The sequence below is a fragment of the Mustela erminea genome, chromosome 5 (assembly GCF_009829155.1).
Source record: "Mustela erminea isolate mMusErm1 chromosome 5, mMusErm1.Pri, whole genome shotgun sequence".
NCBI classification, from domain to species: domain Eukaryota; kingdom Metazoa; phylum Chordata; class Mammalia; order Carnivora; family Mustelidae; genus Mustela; species Mustela erminea.
This window is the reverse complement of record NC_045618.1, coordinates 38,254,824-38,279,965: the sequence shown is the minus strand read 5'-3', so window position 1 is coordinate 38,279,965 and position 25,142 is coordinate 38,254,824. Positions and strand designations below refer to the sequence as shown.

The following is a 25,142-nucleotide window of genomic DNA, read 5'->3' as shown; positions in this document are numbered from 1 at the left end:
AGAAAAATGGATTTCAAGGGGATACATAATTCCATTTTGTCCACATTAATTCTTAGGCCCTGGGGGGAGATTTCTTAGCTGGCAATGTAGATTTCAGAGTTGGAGAGGAAACTAGATTTGTGCCTTTGGACACATATGTTTCATTCATAAACCTGAAATAATACTTAAATAATCTGCCTCACTAGAGTGTTGAGCTATAAGAACCAAATAATATATAAGTACTCTGTAAGTACAAATAGCTCTAAATATGAAGAATACAGATTAGGCATATGGTAAATATTTGATTAATGGAAGTGGTAGCAGTTAACAATGGAAATTTATTGTTTACATACATCATTCACTATTCTAAGCTCATTATAAGCAAAGTGATAACTTTAAATTTTCAACCCTGTGAGTTAGGTATTATTCTACCCCCATTTTAAAGATGTGGAAACTAAGGCATAGAGAGATGACATATATATTGCTCAAGGTTTCACAGCAAGTAAGTGGCAGAGCAGGGATTAATAAAGTTACTTATGGTAATGATGATCTCTTCCTGTATGGGTGGACAGGAAGAAATCTTGAGATATTCTTGTGATCAACAGATACTGACCTGTTAGGCATGCTGCTGAGTGTTGGTGAAGGAAACAAAATAAAAATTAATTCTGGTAGCTTCTAGGGTAGTGCAAAAAATAGGGTACAAATTTGTAAAAGACTTGATTATATATAAAATTATACTAAGAGTACATTTTCTAAATGTACTATGTAAACATTTATAGAATTTGGTAGTTGTAATTTACTTATTGTGCAATATGGTTGACCCATGAACAGCACATGGGTGAGGGGTGCTGAACCATCCCCCTCACCCAGTCAAATATCCACAATTAACTTCTGACTCCCACAAAACTTAATAACCTACTGAGGAACAGAAGCCTTACTGATAACATAAAGATTCAATTAGCACATATTTTATATATGTATTACATCCTACATTCTCAAAGTAAGCCAGAGAAAAGAAAATGTTATCAAGAAAATAATAAGAGAAAATACATTCACAGTACTATATTGTATTTATCGAAAAAAAAATTACTGGTAAGGGGACCTGTGCAGTTCAAACCTGTGTTATTCATGGGTCAACTGGACATTTCTGGCAGAACTATGTGGGTTTACCTGGAAATACATAAAAGATGAATAAAAGCAGAAGGCTATTCTAAGTTGGCAACATATGGAAATACCACAACCAGAAACTTGAATGATAGGCAGAGGAGTCTAGATAAGATACAATAGGAAACTGATGATCTTTAGCAAGAGGAGAAGGTAGTAATTCAAGAAAGAGGTGATGAGGACCTGGAATAGGTTCACAAAGCAATGGAAGCAAGAAAGGGAAGAGTTTAAATATTTTTAAAGTAAGATGAAACTGGTATAGCTTTTTTGGACCATGAAGGGTAGAGTGGAGGAGGGAGTCAAAATAACTCCCAAGGTTTTAAATATTAGAAACTCAAAGACTACCAAATGCTGTTGTGTTATGAGGTAGAACAAAAAAAGATATAATACTTCAGTTTAAATCATGGTGTGTTTGAAATGGAAATGCAAATTGAAAATATTCTTAAGGCAGTTGACCCAGAAGAACAAAGCTTAGGTCAAATTTTCCTACAAATACATATCTCGCATTAAGCAGCACAGAGAGAGGTTCAAGCTAAGATGATTCCTCCAAACAGTAAGAGGGCCAGTCAAGTCTTGGTGAACATTCTTACTTGATGGTAGGAGGAGGAGGAAGAAAACAATGACATGACCAAGAGATGGTTAGAAAGGCAAGAGAATCTGGATGGTGTATCACAGAAAACCAAGAGAGATCAGCTCTGTCTTTTGCCTGCTCCATGAAGTGTTGAGATACTTTGGCTCGCCTCTCTTCTTACTTAACGTCACACCATAGTTCTGTTGCCATATTTCCAGATGTCTAAATGACAAAGTTGGAAACAATTTGTCTTAATTTTCTTTAATGTAAATATTCCTAGTATGAAGCTGTGTGCTTCAAGTGTCTAAGATTGGGTCACATCCCAAGGCAAGGGTGGATTTTCATTATCATGGAACATGATAATCCTTTCCATTATAATCCTGTGAGGCTCTAACTGATTTCTAGATTTTGAAGATATTCCTAAATAGGTATCTATAATACTGTCTAGCTTTTTAAGAAATCATACGTTTAGGCAGACAAAAATCTGAAACTCCCCAGGAAGCAGTTTCCTACTACCAGCTATTCAGAATTTGTCCTAAATGGACAACTTGGTTTCAGAGCTTTCTAAACTCTTTATCCTAGTTTAGTATAAAAATGTTTATTAGGATATTTAATGTGTTTACCACATCCTAAGAAGAGAAATCTTGTATTATACCCAAATTGGACAAAAATTTAACAAGTGAGTTTTCCTCACAACATTATAGAACTTTCTTGTATCTCCTTTTTATAAGGAACACATCACTTAGAATTAGGTTTGGCTACAGGTACAGAGATCAAATTTATGGTGTCTTAGTAGATAGGTCATACAGACTTTTATGAGAAAGAATAAACTATCTGCTTATATTCCGTTGGCAGAAACCAAGTCCTATTTTGACCACACCTGACTGTAAGGGAGCCTTAGAAATGTAGTCTTCAAAACAAACAAACAAAAAACAACTCAGGTGTAACAATTCCATGGCAGATTCTGTTACCCTATTTGATCTTAGAGGTAACATAAATAAGGGCCACTCAACTCTTTGATTCAAAAACAAGATGGATGAGAATGTCTTTTCTCAATTAGCTGTTATCAATGCTATGTCTGATTCTGTAATGCAGATAGTATTATAGTAGATGAAATACTTTCATGAGAAGCAATTACATGTTTAAGTGGCACTAGAAATGGCTGTGTCCTAGCATTCCCGTTTTTCTTCATTGGTAACTATGAGGAGTTATTAGGTTATGTAGAAGCTGGTCTCCCATTGTAGGAAAACAGACATACTCTTTTCTAGTTTACATGACTTTGATAAGGACTGGTCTGAAAAAATAATGAGCCTAGGAAACGATAGTTACTACAAAGACACGCTTAACATTAACATTACTTTAACTCTAGGTGGGAATTCACCACTTCAGTGGTCTGCCTTTAGCACCCTACCCTTTCCAACAGGATTATTTGGGTATGGCTCCATAAGAGTTCTTTTAAGCCCTAAAACTTTTTTTTTTTTTTTTTTTTAATTTATTTGACAGAGATCACAAGTAGGCAGAGAGGCAGGCAGAGAGGAAGGAAAGCAGGCTCCCTGCTGAGCAGCGAGCCCGATGTGGGGCTCCATCCCAGGACCCTGGGATCATGACCTGAGCCGAAGGCGGAGGCTTTAACCCATTGAGCTACCCAGGCGCCCCTAAGCCCTAAAACTGTTAAAGCTGGTCCTCTCTTCCATAGTATATGGTACAGAAGTTTGATGTGGTTATATTAAGAGCATTCAAAACTCTCTCCTGAGAAACACCAGTTCTTTTGTCCAAAGACTGGATATATTTTTTTAAGATTTTATTTATTTATTTGGCAGAGATCACAAGTAGGCAGAGAGAGAGGGAAGCAGGCTCCCCGCTGAGCAGAGAGCCCAATTCGGGGCTCAATCCCAGAACCCCAGGACCATGACCTGAGCCAAAGGCAGAGGCTTAACCCACTGAGATACCCAGGTGCTCTGAAACACCGATTCTTCTGTTGGAACTATTGCTGCTATTCTTGTGCTTCTTACAGGCTCTTAAAAATCTTAACATATATGGAAATATTTACCTTTTAGATATCCCTGTTTGGTTTTTTTTTTAAGATTTTATTTATTTATTTGACAGACATCACAAGTAGGCAGAGAGGCAGGCAGAGAGAGTGAGGGAAGCAGGCTCCCTCCTGAGCAGAAAGCCTGATACAGGACTCGATCCCAGGACCCTGAGATCATGACCTGAGCTGAAGGCAAAGGCTTAACCTACTGAGCCAACCAGGTGCCTCCCTATTTTGTTTTATACAGTAAACTGCCTTCAGCACTGGGCATATGGTTAACATTATATAAATATCTGAATAAATTAGGAGATCCCTTCTTTGAAAATGTTTTCCTTGGTAATGAAGGTATATTGTCCTAGAAATATATACTTGCCTCCCTAAAAACCCAGTCATGACTACTGTTTTCGTAACTTTAAAAGATAGAGAGATGTTGTATATATTGTATATATAATAAATATAAGATATATCTATCTTGAGAATATGGTATATTCTGAAGTTAGTATCAAAAATAGTTCATCAATTTTGTCTAATTCATTATGAGAATAGGTTTAATGACTTCTTAAAAGATTAATGTATGCCGTGACAATAAAATTTTATTTACATTTCCAGCAACGTGAACTAGAAGAATGGCAGCTGCAGCAAAGAAGACAAGGATGTATTAATGCAATTATAGAAGAAGAAAGACTAAAACTTCTCAAAGAACATGCTACAAAATTACTAGGCTATCTCCCTAAAGTAAGTGAGATTTAACTCAAGGTACAATCTTCCTGACCTCCAATAGTGGGGAAAATTACATGGTACTAGGACTTCAGAGAGTCTAGGTTTTGCTTACTTCTGGCTGTTCACAAAGCAGCAGCAGTAGGATCTTAAGCAGTCATTGACATCTGTCTCTAAAATGAGAGAGTTGGTCTTGGCACATTCTTAGAAGCAGGTGCTAGATTTTCTGAATTTCAGTTTTAGAAGTCTAAAACTAAACTACTTGAAATCAGTTGTGATACTTTGTACACTAAAGCTGATGACATACAGGAAAGTCTTATAATTGGTAACACTGCTAACAGACACATGCTTGAACCAAGTCTGAGACAGATCTGCTATCTAATGGGAAGTTTTAAATAGATACTAGGGAACCCGTTTTTGAAAGTACTTCCAAAAGATAAGATTTTCATGTATAAGTGAGATACATTCTGACTATAAATGAAGTAACAACTGAGTTTCATAAGCCATATAAACATCTGGATGCATGTAAATAAAATTTCCATCTTTTAAATTTAGAAATGTCATTCGATTTATTCATCTGAAAGAATCAAGTGCTTATTTTTTAGTGCAGTGCTAAGGAGGGAGAAAGGGAATTGAGTAATTATTGCTTGTCCAGAGGTTGTTACAGTCTAATTGGTTGATAGGATTAATTTAGTCTTCTTTTTAAATTAATACATCACCTTATAAGTTCTGGAGAGTCTGGGATTTAGATATTTTTTAAAAGTAAATGTGGAGATGGGGAGAGCCTAACAAACCTGATATATCCCCAAATGACCTAAATTATTCTTTAGGTCCTTTAAATTATATAAGCAAATACTTAAGAGGCTTTTACTGTATAGGAGAATTTCAGAGGGCTTGGTTAAATGGTCTAATTCCAAACTTGGAGCCTTTCCTGCAAGACTGAAGGTTTGCTGATCAGCCACAGAATGGAGGCAAAAGCCAGTCTCATCCATGAGCCTGGCAAAGCTCAGTCTCTTCACCCTGACCTCTCTCAGACCTTATTAAATTCTTTCTCATTCAGCCAATCCTAGCAGTCGTGACCTGCAGTAGTAAGGGAGAAGAGCCCAGATTCCTATTACAAATTCCTACACTGGAGCTGATAGATACGTCAGGAAATCAAAGAATATTCAGTATATATATCAAATCATAATTTTAGAGAACAGTGATTTTTTCATAAATGCATTAAATTACAATATCTTAGAGCTTTAACTTCATAAATTTGTAGTCTATATATTCGTTAGCATTTGGTGAACTACTCTAGCATTTGAAGTAACCCACAAAATATTTTTCTTGTAGGGAGTATTTAAAAAAGAGGATGATATCGATATGCTTGGTGAAGAGTTCAGGAAAGTATATCAGAAAAGGAGTGAAATTTGTGAAGAGAAATGACACCATCAAGATTAGGTAAAAACTAGATTGTTTTCACCACTAGATGTCATTGTAACTTTTGTTTTACAGTTAATACTGAATCTTTAATCTACTTGGATTTTCTAAAGTGTCTCTAATTCGTATTTTTTTAGCTACAAAATTAATTGCTCTTAGTCAAACTCGTTCTTGTACTGATAATTTGAAGATCTGAGTTATGTACCACATCACAACAGTCCATGTATATATAAGTACGTTACAGGCCAAACCCAGGAGACTAACTTCTTCATACTACTCCTGCTGCTCAGAACTTTTTCTGCATCTCCATTCAGACTACAGTTCCACTGGTATTTTAGGAACTTTACTTCCAGGATTTGGCCAGCCAAAGTATCTTTTTCTTTCTACTATAAGGAAAGAGAATAAGAGTGAGGAATTTCAAAGTGCTTTATTGTCAATGAAAACTTAAAAACAGAATTTCTATAACATAAACTTACCATTTATGAACTAGAGCTGAATCTCCAGTACTTTAATATAAAGTACTTTATATTAAATGGCAAGTGGGTCACAAGAAAGAAACAAAAGTTAAATTCCTATTATTTTACATATCAATTTTGTATCCCCTAAATCTGAACAGGGAATTCACTGGAATTACTTTGATTTCATTACCAAATGTCTTCATTACTTAGAGTAAAAATAAAATATATATGGGTCATACAGTTAGACAGACATACAAAGTCTATATAAAGTAGATAATTTATGAATTTCCCCATTCAAGTGCCTTCATAAATTCCTCTTCGGTGAAAGACAACATCTTGGCAGCTTCAATATGCATCTGTTTGTAACAAATCAATATTGTTTTAGTATTAAGAGTAGACCACAGAACAACAGGAAATTGATAAAAGTGTGTACATACATATGCTATCAAATTAATAAGGTCTGTTGGAATGTGTACTCAAATTCTAATAAACATGATATTTGAAATTACATTCAGTGGTCAGCTTGTAAAAACTTATTTTGTCCATGGTGGTTACTGAACCAACATGTTGAGAGAATAATAACATTTTAATTCCTAGCCTTGGCAAAAAGGGAGAGTGGCAGAACCATGACTCCGTATCTTTTCACCACCATGTAACTTTGTGGACAGAAGGAAACAGGAGTTGGGATTCAATTTTCAGTCTTCCCTGTTTCAAGAGGCAAACTAATCCCCTAAGATAATAGTTATTCTTGTACATACTTTCTTTAATTAAAGAGTATCCATACAGTATTTCTAGTCGCATTTGCAACATTACTAATATACTTGCATGAAAATATCCATTTGCTTGGATGACACATTGTATATAAATCTTATGTATGTTAATAGATAAAATTTTGTGCCTAGGGGCGCCTCGGGAGATCGAGGGATCTCTCGATCCCTCAGTGGGTTAGGGCCTCTGCCTTCGGCTCAGCTCGGGATCCTGGGGTCCTGGGATCGAGCCCCACATTGGGCTCTCTGCTCAGCAGGGAGCCTGCTCCCTCCTCTCTCTCTGCCTACATGTAATCTCTCTCTGTCAAATAAATTTTTAAAAAATCTTTAAAAAATTTTGTGCCTACGTGTGTCAAAAAAACGTATCTAAAGTAGAAATAATAACTGTTTTAGTAGAGTGGCCCAAATAATACCTATGATTTAACTGTGTTTTTTAAGGACAGACTCACCTTCTGCCTTTTTAAAACATCAATTAATTTTAACTGTTTCTTGAACCCTATCATTAATTCTCCTTTTTGTTTTTCTAGCTTCTTGTTTTCTGATTTTAGTGCTTCAATTTTTTTGTGTTCTTCATTGGCTATATCCTGCAAAAAGAGAAGAAACTTCCAGATAGTCTTCAGTCTTTACTGGAAAAAATTAAAAATATTGTCACATTAGTAATAAATATCTTTAACTGAAATATAAAAATTTTGCAAATTTTCTTCTTTGCATTACTGAATAACTAACATTGATAACTTAATGATCTCTCAAACATTTTAGAAATAATTCAGTTCTAATTCCAGTAATGCCAGTTTGTAGTAGACCAATTCTTCTGGGGTTAACAAAAACATATTTGAAGGTATAGATGAATAATCAGTAGTAAGCAGAAACTGGAGGTGATAATGCTCCTTGAAAAAAGGGAAATATACTGGCTGAAATCCATAGTCAACTGGGTTTTTTTTTTTTTTTTTCTTCTTCTATAGTCAGCTGGCTTCTGAGAGCACTTTCTACTTCATGGGTTCACAGGAGATGGACCTCGAGGAAAAAGTAGCAGTCTTACTGGTTTGAGAAAACAGGGTTGCCAGGGTGGCAGAAATTTTCAGTTGACAAATCCTAGAAAGAATGGAGCCCTCAAAATTTCCTCAAATCCCTGGTAGACACTTAAATACCCCAAATACCCCGTGGGCAGGGTGAGACCCCTCGGAACACATGAAAGGCAACAGCTATGGTCTAAAGAGCTGAGCAGAGAATTCAGCCACAGGCCTGACAAGGGAGAGAGAGTTTGTGATCTTGGCAAAAATTATCCAAATGAGCTCAGCATCAGTTTGGACAATGGAAAAGAAGGACAATGAACTTTGGTCATTAGAATTTAACAAAGTACAGGAAGACCTTATACTTAAATAAATGTTAAGCCTTTCATGCAAAATGGCAATGATACCAGGAGGAAATCTGAATCTACATACATATATAAAGTAACAGAAATAATAACATAAATATTAGTAGACTTCTTATTAAAATAAATCTCTTTAAAAGATAATTGATAGTGATGTCACGAAGATGGCAGACTACAAAGTTCCGGGCCCTTGTCCCCCAACAAACACACATGGACACACTGAAGACACTGTAGTGTTCTGAGCAGTATAGAAGCCAACTAAGCAGTAACAGCCAAGCAAACACCTAAAAAGCCATATTCAAAAATGATAGGAAATTTCATGGCATTTATGCTTACCCTTTTCCCCCTTACCCTCCTGGCATAATGGAAGGAAGCTTTTCAATTCGTGGAAAGAAGAATAGAATTTGCCTGTAATGGTCTGACTTGTTTGGGGATTGCCTGAGGGACTGTCTCACCTGATTCAGAGCACTGATGGAATGGTGACACAGTTTATGTATCAGGCTGGAGGCTGCTGGAAGCAGTGGTGGGAACTGCTGCACATAGGGCCTACAGAGGGTCTGCATAACCATGAATGTCTAGGTACAAGAGATTATAGGCTGAGGAATAAAATGCAACATTGAAGGCCCAGAGAAGAAGCAGGGCTGAGACTCCTAGGAAGTTAAACATTTAAATGACAGGGTAAAGAGCTTTAAGACATACAGAAAACAAATCAAAACGGTAATGGGAAGTTCTTCCCCATCAGCAATAACTGGAAATGTAAATGAATTAAACTTCCCCTAGATTGTATTTAAAAAAATAAGATTGAACTGTATACTGTCTACAAGAGATGTAAGGACATACATTGGAAAAATGAAAAAAGACACTGCATGCAAATGGTACCCAAAGGAGGACAGGGGGTCTATAATAGTATCAGACAAAATAGACTATAAGTCAAAACAGTTATGAGACAAAAAGGCCATTATGTAATAAAATGCTTCATTCACCAAGAAATTACAACAATTGTATATTCACCAAACATCAGTTCCTAAATATATGAGGCAAACATTGACAGAACTGGTGGAGGAAAAAAAACCTCGGTGATTATAGTAGACTTCAATACCCCACCTATGGATATAACAACAAGAAAGAAGGGCATTAAGAACAGTACGTGAACAACCCAACAGACCAACTGGGCCCAAAAGATGTATATAGTACATTCCACCCAACAAAAGCAAAATACACATTTTTCCTTTGTTTCACCCCTAAAGATTTATTTATTTGAGAGAGAATGTGAGCATGTGCAGGGGTGAAGGGCAGAGAGAGAGGGAGAGAGAAACCCAAGCAGACTGTGCTAAATGTGGAGCCCGACAGGGCTCAATCTCACCACCTTTAGACTATAACCTGAGCTGAAGCTGAAACCAAGAGTCAACACTCAACTGACTGTACCACCCAAGTGGCTCCAAATACACATTTTTCTTAAGTGTACATGGAACATTCTCCAAAACAGATCATAGGCCACAAAACAAGTCTTAGTAAATTCTAAAAGACTGAAGCCATACAAACTTTCTGTTCACACTAAATGAAACTCAAAATCAACATCAGAAGGAAAATTGGAAAATCTATAAATATGTGGGGATTAAACAATATACTCTTAACCAATGGGTCAAAGAAGAAATCATAAGGGAAGTTAGAAATTATCTTCAGATAAATGACAACTAAAACACAATGTACCAAAACTTACAGGATATAGTGAAAGCAATGCTAATGTGAAAATGTATAGCTACAAATGTTTATGTTAAAAAAGAATAAAGATCTCAAATCATAACAACTAAAGAACTAAACTATAGAACTAAACCCAAAGCTAGCTGAAAGTAGGAAATACTAAAGATTAGATCAGAGATAAATAGAGAATAAAATAACAGTAGAGAAAAATCAATGAAACTAAGAGTTGGTTCTTTGAAAAGATCAACAAAATTTACTTTATCTAGACAAAAAAAGATAGACTCAAATAACAGCAGAAATGAAAGGGGATATTAAAACCGACTTACAGAAATAAAATTGTAAATGGGACAGTAGACATTACAACTAAAACTACAGAAATAAAGAGGATAAGAGAATACTCTGAGCAATGATACACCAATAATTGGATAAGCTAGATGAAGTAAATTCCTAGACACTACCAAACTACTAAAAATGAATGATGAAGAAATAGGAAATTAGTTCAGGCAATACAAATATGTAACTAGTTAGCAGACTGAAGGAGCACTCAAAAACCTCTCAGCAAGGAAATCCCTGAACCAGATGGCTTTACTGGAGAATTATACCAAATATTTTAAGAAAAATTAACACCAAGAAGAGTCCAAGATAGCAGAGGAGTAGGAGACTTTAATTTCATCCGGTCCCAGGAATTCAGTTAGATAGCTATCAAATCATTCTGAACACCTGCAAACTCAATCAGAGATCAAAGAAAAGAGTAGCAGCCATTCTATGAACAGAAAAGTGACCAGTTTCTGGAAGGTAGGTGGTACGGATAAGTGAGTACGAGGTGATATATGGGAAGACACACCATAGCGGGGAGGGAGCTTCCATCAGCTGGCTACTGGCAAGTGACAGAGCAGCGGAGCACAAAATCAGAACTTTTAGGAGTTAGAGCATAGGGTGCAGCCAGAAACCAGGGAGACAGGAGTGACTGACTGCTTTTCTCTGAGGGCTCACTGAGGAGTGGGATCCCAAGTTCTCGGCTTCTCTGGGGCCAGAGATTGGGAGGCCGCCCTTTTCATTCTTGTCCCCTAAAGCTGAACTAAATGACCAGAGGAAAGTTGGAAAGAACTCAAATACATGGAGGCTAAAAAGCATCCCACTAAAGAACCAATGGGTCAATCAGGAAATTAAAGAACTTTAAAAATCATGGAAACAAATGAAAATGAGAACACAACTGTTCAAAACCTTTGGAATGCAGCAAAGGCAGTCCTAAGAGGGAAGTATATAGCACCACAAGTCTTTCTCAAGAAACCAAGTCTCAAATACAGAAGCTAAACTTATATCTAGAAGAGCTGAGATAGGACAGCAAATAAAGCCTAAACCCAGCAAGAGAAGAGAAATAATAAAGATCAGAGCAGAAATCAATGAAACAGAAACCAAAAGAACAGCAGAACAGATAAATGAAACTAAGAACTGGTTCTCTGAAAGAATAAGATTGATAAACCCCTGGTCAGACTTATCGAAAAGAGAAAGGACCCAAACAAAATCATGAATAAAAGAAGAAAGATCAAAACTAACAACAAAGAAATACGAACAATTATAAGAACACATTATGAGCAACTATATGCCAGCAAATCAAACAATCTGAAAGAAATGGATGCATTCCTAGAGACTTATAAACTACCAAAACTGAACCAAGAAGAAATAGAAAAGATGAACAGATCCATAACCAGTAAGGAAATTGAAGCAGTAATCCAAAATCTCCCCCCCCAAAAAAACAAGAGCCCAGGACCAGATGGCTTCCCTGGAGAGTTTCACCAAACATTTCAAGAAGAATTAACACCTATTCTTCTGAAGCTATTCAAAAAATATAAATGGAAGAAAAACTTCCACACTCTTTCTTTGAGGCATTACCTTGATCCGAAGACCAGACAAAGACCTCATCAGAAAGGAGAATTACAGACCAATGTCCCTGATGAACATGGATGTAATAACTCTTACAAAATACTAGCCAAAAGGATCCAACAATACAGTCAAAGGATTATTCATCACGACCAAATGGGATTAATTCCAGGGCTATAAGGGTTCCACATCAGTAAATCAATGTGATACACTACATAAATAAAAGAAAGGACAAGAACCATATGATCCTCTCAATAGACACAGAAGAAGCATTTGAGAAAGTACAGCATCCTTTCTTAATTGAAACTTTTCATTGTGTAGGGATAGAGGGAACATACCTCAATACCATAAAAGCCGTCTACGAAAAACCTATAGTACATATCATTCTCAGTGGGGAAAAACTCAGAGCTTTTCCTGTAAGGTCAGAAACATGGCAGGGATGTCCAATATCACCACTGCTATTCAACAAGTACTAGAAGTCCTAGCCTCAGCAATCAGACAACAAAAAGAAATAAAGGCATCTGAATCAGCAAAGAAGTAGTCAAACACTCTTAGCAGATGACATGATACTTTATGTGGATAACCCAAAAGATTCCACCCCCTAATTGCCAGAACTCATAAAGGAATTCATATGAAGTGTCAAGATATAAAATCAAGGGGCACCTGGGTGGCTCAGTGGGTTAAAGGCTCTGCCTTCGGCTCAGGTCATGATCCCAGGGTCCTGGGATTGAGCCCCACGTCGGGCTCTCTACTCAGCAGGGAACCTGCATCCCCTCCACCCCCACCTACCTCTCTACTTGTGATCTCTGTCAAATAAATAAAAATCTTTTTTAAAAAAAAGATATAAAATCAATGCACAGAAATCAGTTGCATTTCTATACACCAAGAATGAGACAGAAGAAAGAGAAATTGAGTCAATCTCATTTACAGCTGTACCCAAAGCCATGAGATTGCTAGAAATAAATTTAACCAAAGAGGCAAAGGATCTGTACCCAGAAAATTATAGAATACACATGAAATTGAGGAAGACACAAAGAAATGGAAAAAAGTTCCATGCTCATGGATTAGAAGAACAAATATTGTTAAAATGTCTATGCTAGCTAGAGCAATCTACACAATGCAATCCTTATCAAAAAACCATCAACTTTTTTTCACAGAACTGTAATAAATAATCCTAAAATTTGGATAGAACCAGAAAAGACCCCAAATAGCCAAAGGAATGTTGAAAAAGAAAACCAAAGCTGGTGGCATCACAAATCTGGACTTCAAGCTCTATTACAAAGCTGTAATCATCAAGACAGTATGGTGCTGGCACAAAAACAGACATAGATCAATGGAATAGAATAATGAACCCAGAAATGGACCCTCAACTTTACGGTCAACTAATCTTCCACAAAGCAGGGAAGAACATCCAATGGAAAAAAGACAGTCTCTTCAACAAATGGTGATGGGAAAACTGGACAGCCACATGCAGGGATCTTTACTAAGATAAAAAGCTTCTGCACAGCAAGGGGAACAATCAACAAAACAAGACAATTGGCAGGATCAGAGAGGGTATTTCCAAATGACTTATCAGATAAAGGGCTAGTATCCAAAATCTATAGAGAACTTACCAAACTCAACACCCAAAGTGCAAATAATCCAATCAAGAAATGGGCAGAAGACCTGAACAGACATTTCTTCAAAAAAGACATCCAAATGGCCAACAGACACATGAAAAAGTATACAACATCACTTGGCATCAGGGAAGTACAAATCAATACTACAGTGAGATACCACCTCACACCAGTTAGAATGACTAAAATTAAGTCGGGAAATGACAGATGTTGGCGAGGATGCACAGAAAGGAGAACCTTCCTACACTGTTGGTGGGAATGCAAGCTGGTGCAGCCACTCTGGAGAACAGTATGGAGGTTCCTTGGAAAGTTGAAAAGAGAGCTACTCTACAACCCAGGAATTGCACTACTGAGTATTTATTTACCCCAAAGATATAAATGTAGTGATCCAAAGGGGCACCTGCACCCTAGTGTTTATACCAGCAATGTCCACAATAGCCAAACTATAGGAAGAGCCCAGCTATCCATCGACAGATGAATGGATAAAGATGAGACAGACAGAAACACACACACACACACACACACACACACACACACACACACACACACAGGAATATTATGCAGCCATCAAAAAATGAAATCTGGCCATTTGCAATGATGTGGATGGAACTAGAGGGTATTATGCTAAGTGAAATAAGTTAATCAGAGAATGATACTTATCATATGATCTCACTGATATGTGGAATTTGAGAAACAAGGCAGAGGATCACAGGGGAAGAGAGGAAAAAATGAAACAAGATGAAACCAGAGAGGGAGATAAGTCATAACTGACTCTTAATCTTAGGAAACAAACTAAGGATTGCTGGAGGGGAGGGGAATGGAGAGATGGGGTGGCTGGGTGATGGATACTGGGGAAGGTATGTGTTGTGGTGAACACTGAGTGTTGTTTGAGACTGATCAATCACAGAACCATAGCCCTGAAACAAATAATACATTATGTTAATTTAAAAAATGAAATAAAATTTATATTAAAAAATAAAGAAAAATTAACACCAATCATGTTCAAATTCTTATCCCAAACTGAAGAGACCAAAACTCATTCTGTGAAAGTCAGCATTAGTCCATTACCAAAGCCAGAGAAAAACATGAGAAAAAAACCTACAGAACAATATCCCTCAGAAATACTGATGTGAAAATCCCCAACAAAATAATAGCAAACTGAGTTCTGCAGTACATGCAAAGGTTTATACAGAACAACCAAGTGGGATATATTCCTGGAAGCAAGGATGGTTCAACATATGAAAATCAATCAACGTAACACTCCACATTAACAGAAGGAAGGGAAAAAAAACACACACACAATCCTCTCAATTGATGTAGAAATAGCATATGAGAAGATTTAACACATTTTCATGACAGAATGATACTACTTCAACATAATAAAAGCCATATAGGAAAAGCCCACAGCTAACAGACTCAGTGGTAAAAGACTGGAAGCTTTAGCTCTATGATCAGGAAGAACACAAGTTACCTCCTTTTCGATTGATTGATTGATTTGTTTGTTTGTCTGACACAGAGAGAGAAACCACAAATGGGCAGAGAGGCAGGCAGGGAGAGAGAGGGATGCAGGCTCCCTGCCAAGCAGAGAGCCCGATGCGGGGCTCAATTCCAGGACCCTGAGATCATGATCTGAGCTGAAGGCAGAGGTTTAATCCACTGAGCCACCCAGGCACCCCAAGTTACCTACTTTTGCCACGTTTATCCAACTTAGTCCAGAAGTCTTGGTCAGAGCAGCTAGGGAAGAAAAATAATTAAAAGGCACCCACATAAAAAAAGAAGAAAGCTTATTTTTATTCACAGATAGCACATAAATGTAGAAAACCCTAAGGATTCCACAAGTAAACTGTAAGAATAAATTCATTTGGTAAAGCTGCAAGATACAGAATCAATTGATTCATAAGAATCAGTTATATTTTCATATACTAACAATGAACATTCTTAAAAAGTAATGACCATGAAAAAGAATAAAATACTTTAGAATAAACATAACTTAGGAGGTGGAAGACTTTTACACTGAAAACTTCAAAACACTGCGGAAAATATTTAAACACAAATAAGTGGACAGAAATTCTGTGTTTGTGGATTGGAAAGACTTAATATTAGTTCTGATACCAATATTACCCAAAAGATAGTTATATATTAAACATAATCTCTATCAAAATTCCAGTTGTGTTTTTTACAGAAATAGAAAGATCCACCCTAATATTCATATGGAATCTCAAAAGACCAGAAATAGGCAAACAATCCCGAAAATGAATAACAAATTTGGAGGTTTCACACTTCCTGATTTCAAAATTTATTACAAAGCTACAGTAATCAAAACAATATGATACCTTCATAAAATATAGACCAATGGAAAAGAACGCCCAGAAATAAACATATGTACACAAGGACAAATAATTATTGACAAGGGTATCTAGCCATTCACTGGGAATAAACAGTGCTAGGAAACTTTATCTCCAAGCAAAATAATGAACCTATACTCCCTATATCATACCATATACAAAAATAACTCAAACGCCTTGGTCTTCGGTCAAAGACCTAAATGTAAACTCCCAAATTATGGAACTGTTAGAAGAAAACACAGAGGACATGGTACATGATATTGGATTTGGTTGTGATTTCCTGGATAGGACACCAAAAGTACAGGAAACAAAAGGAAAAATAAACTGGACTTACATCAAAGGACAAAAAGAACAGAGAGAAAGCCAACCTATAGAATGGTTTGCAGATATTTGCAAATCATGTATCTGATAAGGGGTTAATATCCAGAATATGTAAAGAACTCCTCCAAATCAGTAATAGAGAACAGTCCACCAACTGTTTAAGTACACTGTATATTTTTTTAGGTATTTCTCTAAAGAAGATATATAAATGGCTTACTTCAAGCATATGAAAAGGTGATCAAATCACCAGTCATTAGGGAAATGCAAATCAAAATCACAGAGAGAATGATCTAATAAACACAAGGATGACTACTATTAAAAAAAATAAAACTCAAAACATGCACACACACACAAACAAAAAACAAGTACTGGTGAAAATACAGAGAAACTGGAACCTTAATGCACCATTGGTGAGGATGTAAAATGATGCAGTTGCTGCCGAAAAGCAGTATTTTTTTTCTTAAAAAATTAAAGATTTAATTTAATCTTATGATTAGAGCAATTCCACATGGTATGATCCAGCAGTTCCACATCTGGACATACACCCCAAATAACAGAAAGCAGCGTCTTAAAAAGATTAATTATAGGGCGCCTGGGTGGCTCAGTGGGTTAAGCCGCTGCCTTCGGCTCAGGTCATGATCTCAGGGTCCTGGGATCGAGTCCCGCATCGGGCTCTCTGCTCAGCAGGGAGCCTGCTTCCTCCTCTCTCTCTCTCTGCCTGCCTCTCTGCCTACATGTGATCTCTCTCTGTCAAATAAATAAATAAAATCTTTGGGAAAAAAAAAAGATTAATTATATACTCATGCTCATAGCAGGATTATTCATAATAGCCAAAAGACAAGAGCAACCCAAGTATCCACAGACTAGTTGATAAACAAAATGTGGTATATACATACAGTGGAGTATATTCGGTCTTAAAAAGAATGAAATTCTGACACATGATACAACATGGATGAAAGTGGAGGACAGTATACTAAGTGAAATAAGCCCATCACAAAAAGAGAAACATTGTATGAATTCACTTTTATGAGGTACCTAGAGTGGTCAAAATAATAAAGATAGAAAGCAGAACAGTGGTTGTCAGGAGTGGGGAAGAAGGGAATGGGGAATTGCTATTTAATAGACACAGAGTTGCAATTTTTGTAAGATGAAAGAAGAGTTCTGGTGTTTGGCTGCATAACATTGTGCATGTGCGTAACACCATGAACTGTACATTTAAAATACAACAGGGTAAATTTTATGTGTACTATGCCAAAACTATTTTTTTTTAATTTTAAAAGATAATTCTTTAAAGCAAAAACTAACCATATAGTGTGGAATTTGTGTATATGTAAAATGTATGACAACAGCAAAAATGGCAGAAGAGTAAATGGAATATACCACTAAAAGGTTCTTAAATTATTCATAAAGTGCTGTAATATTTCTTGAAGGTAGACAATGATAAAGAACTGTATGAGGAATGCTAAAATGTGCACAGAAAAGAGTTGAGAATACAGGAGATAAAATGGAATCATTAAAAGAATATCCAAAAGAAGGAGAGAGAGAAGAAAGGGAAAGAAAGAAAATATGCAAATAAACAAACAGGAAGTTAACAGAATTAAACACAACCATATTAATAATCACATTAAATGTAATGTTCTAAATATCCCACTTGAAAAGTCAGAGACTGCATTAAACAAATGAATAAACAAGTGATAAAATAAGTACTCAACTATACGCTGCCTACAAGATATAAAGGAGTTACAAGTAAAGGAATGGCAAAAGATAAACTAATGCTAACACTAATTAAAATAAAGCTTAAGTGCATGCCTGGATGGCTCAGTTGGGAGAGCATGTGACTCTGAAACTAAGGGTCGTGAATTCAAGCCCCTTGCTGAGCATGGAGCCTACCATTAAAAAAAAAAAAAAAGCTAAAAAATGCTATAGTTACTACTTAATATCTAAGTATATATCACAACAAAGTCTACTATGAGGAATATAAAGTGTGTCACAATAATAAAGGGTTCAACTCAATATGAGGACATAACAATCTTAAATATAGACCTCCAAAGTATATGATGTAATAAAAACTGACAAACTGAAAAAGGGAAAATAAACAAATCCACAATTTTATTTGGAGATCAATATCCCTCTCAGTCACTGATGGAACAAGTAAACTAAAATATGTAAAGATACAGAAGATTTGAATGATACTATCAAGCAACTTGACATAATTGATATTTACTGAATGCTCCTCCCAACAAAGGCAGAATATACATTCTTTTCAAGGGCACTGGGAACATTTACCAATTTAAATCACATTCCAGGCCACAAAACGAATCTCTATAAATTTATAGTGGTTCAAATAAGAACAAATGGTCCAGGGAAGATTGAATAGGAGGTCCCTAAACTAACCTGTCCTGCAGATACAACTAGATTACACTCACATCAGTACAGATAACCCAGAAAATGACCCAAAGACTGGCAGAACAAACTCCACAGAGAAAGCAGAGAAAAAGGCCACATCAAAAAGGGTGGGAAAGGTAGGGATGCAGTTAGAAGCTAAACCCCACAGGTCTGGCCACTAGGGGAAGAAAGACACACGCATGAAGGAGATGAGAAACAGGAGCCTGAATAAGGAAGACAAAGTCCCATGGCATTTGGCTGTGAAATCAGAGGGATCAAATTTCGTGAGTTCTTACAACCAGTGGGTCTTTAAAGCCTGGAACTTTAAAAATTGGCAGGCTCAGCTATGGGAGAGCCCAGGGAACAAAAGGAAGTTGAGTCCCCACCCTTAAAGAGACAGCACAACAAACAGCACCAGAGATACAGCTTAGAAGCAGCAGTTTGAAAAACATCTGGGGGCACCTTAGTGGCTGAGTCAGTTATGTCGTCTACCTTCGGCTCAGGTCATGATCCCGAGTCCTGGGATAGAGTTTCACATCAGGTTCCTTGCTCAGCAGTGAGTCTGCTTCTCCCTCTGCCTCTGTGCTTCCCCCTACTCATGCTCCCTCTCTTGCTCACTAACTCTAATAAAATAATAAAATGAAATCATAAATTAAAAAAAGAAAAACTGGGAGAGTTAGTTACTAATTTCAGAATTCCCTGAGGAACTTCTCTAGGAACAAAGGAGTGGCAGGCTCCATATCCCTTCCCTGCCCCCAAGCATTATCACATGGCTACCTGTGGGAATCAGCTCAGCATAAGTGTTCACTATCTAACTTGCTTACACTGTGCCCTGCCACCTCCAGCCATAAATGGAGTCCCTTCCTTGCAGGTCCTCTCCCCCAGGAGTGCCAACTGCCAACACTGCGTCTTCCAACCTCCCATGGAGGACACACATACTGGTAAAACTGCACCCCTCACCTGCCTGTCCCTCTCCAACTTGCAGAGCAACCCGATTGCCTAGTCTCCCCAGTAGCTGCACATCCCCTGTAGAAGAATAGTGACATCACGTCATTAAAAGTACACACCCTGTCTACTACATTCAAGAGCAACAGAAATAGTTGAACTTTGTAACACACAAGAACAAAGAGTTAGGCAAAATGAGGAGACAGAGGAATATGTCCCAAATGAAACAATAGGACAAAATCACAGCAAGACCCCAAATGAAATGCAGATAAATATGCCTGACAAAGAATTTAGTAATGATCATAAAGATATTCACTGGATTTGAGAAGAGTGAAGGACATTAGTGAGATCCACAACACAGAGATAAAACAAGAACTGATTAGACATGAAGAAAAAAAATAATTCAAATTTAAAATACTCTTGATGGAATAAATAACAGGCTAGAGGAAGCAGAGGAACAAATTAATGACCTGGAAGACAGAGTAATGGGAAGTAATCAAGTGGAGCAAAGGAGAGAAAAAAAAATATATGCAAAATGAGAATAGACTTAGGGAACCCAGTGACTCCCCATGTATAACATTCTCATTATAGGGATCCAAAAGAAGAAAGAAAAAAGGAAGCAGAATATTTAATTAAATAAATAATAGCTGAAAACTTCCCTAAAGTGGGGAAGAAAACAGATATCCAGATCCTGGAGGTACAGATATTGCCCAACAAAACTGACCCAAGGAAGTCCATACCAAGACACACAATAATTAAAATGGGAAAAGTAGGGGCATCTGAGTGGCTCATTCAGTTAAGTATCTGCCTCCAGCTTGGGTCATGGTCCCAGGGTCCTGGGACTGAACCCTGCATCTGGCTCTCTGCTCAGTGGGGAAGTCTGCCTCTCCCACTCCATCTGCATCTTCCCCAACTCATCAGCTCTCTTTTTCTCTGAAATAAGTAAGTAAAATCTTTTAAAAAATAAAATAAATGGCAAAAAGTTGTGATAAAGAAGAAAACTTAAAAGCAGCAAGAGAAAAGAAGATAGTTATATACAAGGGGAAAACCCCTAAGGCTATCAGGAGATTTTTCAGCAGAAACTTAGGCCAGAGAGAATGGCATGATATATTCAAAGTGCTGAAAGGGAAATATGTGTAGCCAAGAATATTCAATCCAGTAAGACTCAGAACAGAAGGAGAGATAAAGAGTTTCTCAGACAAAAACTAAAAGAGTTCATAAGCACTAAACCAGCCCTACAAAAAATATTCAAAGGGACGCCTTGAGTGGAAAGGAAAGACCATTTGTGAGAGTATGAAAAGTAGAAAACACAAAAGCAATGAAATTAAGTGTATCTATAAAACTCAGTCAAGGGATTCACAACATGGAAGGATGTAAAATATAAAACAGGGTAGGAGAAAAGAATGGATTCAAATTTAAATGACCACCAACTTCATATAGACTGTTACATGCTGAAGATGTTATATACACACCTAATGGTAACCATAAACCTAAAACCATTAATAAGTATGCAAAGAATAAAGAGAAAGAAATCCAAGTGTATCACTAAAGAAAGTCAGAAAACCATGGAAGAGAGCAAGACAAGAAAGAATCAGACAAGAACTACAAAAATAACCACAAAAAACAAGTAATAGAATGTTAACAAATACCTATCAATAATTCCTCTGAATGCAAATGGCTTAACTGCTCCAAGTTAAACACAGGGTAACAAAATGGATAAGAAACAAAATCCATTTATATGCTGCCTGTAAGAGACTTATTTTAGAACCAGATACCTCAGATGGAGAGTGAGGGGAGATGGATGAATGGAGAAACACTGACCATGCAAATGGATGTCAAAAGAAAGCTGGGGTAATAGTACTTAAATTGGAAAAAACAGACTGTAAAACACTGTAACAAGACAAAGGACAATATATAATAATAAAGGGGACAATCCAACAAGAAGATACAATTATTTGTATTGGGTAAATATTTATATACCCAACATGGGAACACCCAAATAAATAAAACAGTTAATAACAAACACAAAGGACTAATCAATAGTGACACAATAATAGTAAGGAACTTCAACACTCCACTTATATCAATGGACAGATCATCTAAACAAAATCAACAAGGGAACAGTGGCTTTGAATGACACACTGGACCAAGTGACTTAACAGATACATTCAGAACATCCTAAAATAGCAGAATACATTCTTCTTGGGTCCCTGGGTGGCTCAGCTCAGATCATGATCCTGGAGTCCTGGGATCGAGTCCCACATCGGGCTCCCAGCTCCATGGGAAGTCTGCTTCTCCCTGTGATCTCCCCTCTCATGTGCTCTTACTCTGTCTCTGTCTCTCTCTCAAATAAATAAATAAAATCTTAAAAAAAAATACATTCTTTTCAAGCACGTATGGAACATTCTACATTCTCCAGAACAGAACACACTTAGGTCACAAAACAAGTCTCAAGAAATTCAAAAAGATCAAAGTCATTCCATGCATCTTTTCTGACCACAGTCCTATGAAACTAGAAATCAACCACAAGAAAAAAATCTGGAAGGAGCATAAATACATGGAAGTTAAATAACATGCTACTAAAAAATGAATGGGTCAACCAAGAAATCAAAGGAGAAATAAAAAATTACATTTAAACAAATGAAAATGAAATCACAATAGTCCAAAATCTTTGGGATGCAGCAAAAGCAGTTCTAAAAGGGAAGTTTACGGCAATACAGGCCTACCTCAAGAAATAAGAAAAATATCAAATAAACAACCTAACCTTACACCAAAAAAAAAACTAGAAAGGAAGAACAAACAAAACCAAAAGCAGCAGAAGGAAGGAAATTATAAAGATTACATCAGAAATAAATGATACAGAAACTATAAAAACAATAGAACAGATCAATGACACCAGGAGCTGGTCCTTTGAAAAGATCAACAAAATGATAAACCTCAAGCCAGAATCACCAAAAAAAAAAAAATAATAATAATAAAAAACAAATAAAGGAGAGAGAAAGGGAGAGAGAGAGGATGCAAACAAAATCACAAATGAAAAAGAACTAACAACCAACACCACATAAATACAAGGAATTTTAAGAGAATATTATGAAAAATTATATGCCAACAAATTGGATACCTGGAAGAAATAAAAAACTTCCTAGAAACATATAACCTACCAAAATGAAACAGAAAGAAATAGAAAATTTGAACAGACTAATTACCAGCAATGAAATTGAATCAGTAATCAAAAAATTCCCAACAAACCAAAGTCCAGGACCAGAGAACTTCACAGGAAAATTCTACCAAACATTTAAGAAAAGAATTATTACCTATTCTTCTCAAACTACTCCAAAAATAGAAGAGGAAGGAAAACTTCCAAATTCATTCTGTAAGGCCAGCATTACTCTGATACCAACACCAGATAAAGATACCATGAAAACAAAACAAAACAAACAAAATAGCTGTAGACCAATATCTCTGATGAACACATATGCAAAAATCCTCAACAAAATATTAGCAAACCAAATCCAACAATCCATCAAAAAAAAGATCATTCATCACAATCAGTTGGGATTTATCCCTGAGATGCAAAAGTGGATCAATATTTATGAATCAACCAACATGACAGATCACATTACTAAGAGAAAGGATATAAACCATATAATCATTTTAACAGATGCAGGCAAAAGCATTTGACAAAGTACAGCATCCATTCATGATAAAAAAACAACACCTCAACAAATTTAGGTTTAGAGGGAACATACCTAAACATAATAAAGACCTTGTATGAAATCCGACATCATACTCAATGGTGAAAAACAGAGCTTCTCCCCTAAGGTCAGAACCAAGACAAGGATGTCTACTCTTGTCACTCTTATTCACTATAGAACTGGAAGTTTTAGCCAGAGCAATCAGGTAACAAAAAGAAACAAAAGGCATCCAAATTGCTAGGAAAGAAATAAAACTTGCACTATGTGCAGATGACACAATACCTATATATAAAACCCTAAAAACTCCATCAAACAACTACTAGCTGGTAAGTGAATTAAGTAATGTCAAAGGATACAAAAATCAATGTACGGAAATCTGCTGCATTTCTATACACTAATAATGAAGCAGCAGAAAGACAAATTAAGAAAGCAATCTCATTTACAACTGCACCAAAAGCAATAAGATACCTAGGAGTAAACCTAAGCAAAGAGGTGAAATACCTATACTCTGAAAACTATGTAACACTGTTGGAAATAACTGAAGACAACAAAAAGAAATGGAAAGACACTCCCTGCTCATGGACTGCAAAAAAATTGTTAAAATGTCAATACTACCAAAACAATCTACAGATTTGATCCAATCCCTATCAAAATACCTCCAGCAAGGGCGCCTGGGCGGCTCAGTTGGTTAAGCATCCAACTCTTAATTTTGACTCAGGTCATGATCTCAGGGTCATGAGATCCATCCCAGCTTCGGGAATCTACACTCAGCAGGGAGTCGGCTTGAGATTCTTTCCCTCTGCCCCTCCCCCGGCTCTCTCTCTCAAATAAATAAATAAATATTAAAAAGAAAAAATACCACCAGCATTTTCCACAGAACTAAAACAAACAATCCTAAAACCCATATGTAACCACAAAAGACCCCAAACAGCCAAAGTACTCCTGAAAAAGAAAAAAACAAAACTAGAGGTATCACAATTGAAGACTTCAAGGTACTGGCACAAAAATAGACAAACAGGTCAACAGAACAGAGAGCCCAGAAATAAACCCACAATTATATAGTCAACTAATCTTCAACAAAGAAGGAAACAATATGCAATGAGGTAAACACAGTCTCTTTAACAAGTAAAATTGGGAAAACTGGACAGGTACATGCAAAAGAATGAAACCTGAACTACTTTCTTATGCCATACACAAAAATAAATTCAAAATGGATAAAGGCCTGGGGCACCTGGGTGGCTCAGTGGGTTAAGCCTCTGCCTTCGGCTCAGGTCATGATCTCAGGGTTCTGGGATTGGCCCCCACGTCGGGCTCTCTGCTCAGTGGGGAGCCTGCTTCCCCCCACCCCCCACCCTTCTCTACCTACTTGTGATCTCTCTCTCTCTCTCTCTCTATCAAATAAATAAATGAAATCTTTAAAAAAACAAAAAACAAAAATGGATAAAAGGCCTAAACTTGAGACCTAAAACCATAAAAATCCTAAAAGAGAGGACAGGCAGTAATTCTGACACTGTCTATAGCAACATTTTTAGAGATAGGACTCATGAGGCACAGGAAATAAAAGCAAAAATAAACTACTGCATAGTGAAGGAAACAAAATGCAAACTACTGAATGGGAGGAGATATTTGCAAATGACATATCCTATAAAGGGTTAGTATCCAAAATATATACAGAACTTCTACAATTCAAAACCCCAAAACCAAATGAGCAGAAGACATGAACAGACATTTCTCCAAAGAAGACATATACGTGGCCAACAGAACATAAAAA

General features: G+C 36.7%; 2 protein-coding genes across 10 annotated transcripts in view; one reads left to right on the top strand and one right to left on the bottom strand.

Annotated features, from left to right (window-relative positions):
- MNS1 (meiosis specific nuclear structural 1) overlaps positions 1-7,769 on the top strand; it is a 40,793-nt gene extending 33,024 nt beyond the window's left edge. For 2 of the 4 annotated variants that reach the window (XM_032342653.1, XM_032342650.1), the window contains 2 exons: positions 4,356-4,481; positions 5,799-6,060. In XM_032342653.1, the coding sequence (XP_032198544.1) occupies positions 4,356-4,481; positions 5,799-5,891 (219 nt within the window). In that variant the 3' untranslated portion in view covers positions 5,892-6,060. Of the gene's footprint in view, positions 1-4,355; positions 4,482-5,798; positions 6,110-7,637 lie in introns of those variants that run through there. The other 2 variants (XM_032342651.1, XM_032342652.1) reach the window with 2 other exon arrangements.
- TEX9 (testis expressed 9) overlaps positions 1-25,142 on the bottom strand; it is an 81,914-nt gene that overhangs the window by 10,495 nt on the left and 46,277 nt on the right. For 3 of the 6 annotated variants that reach the window (XM_032342658.1, XM_032342654.1, XM_032342659.1), the window contains 2 exons: positions 7,560-7,694; positions 6,145-6,699 (listed from right to left, as the gene is read on the bottom strand). The exons of 1 other annotated variant lie outside the window; for it this stretch is intronic. In XM_032342658.1, the coding sequence (XP_032198549.1) occupies positions 6,622-6,699; positions 7,560-7,694 (213 nt within the window). In that variant the 3' untranslated portion in view covers positions 6,145-6,621. Of the gene's footprint in view, positions 1-6,144; positions 6,700-7,559; positions 7,695-15,367; positions 15,415-25,142 lie in introns of those variants that run through there. 2 more of the 6 variants (XM_032342656.1, XM_032342660.1) reach the window with 2 other exon arrangements.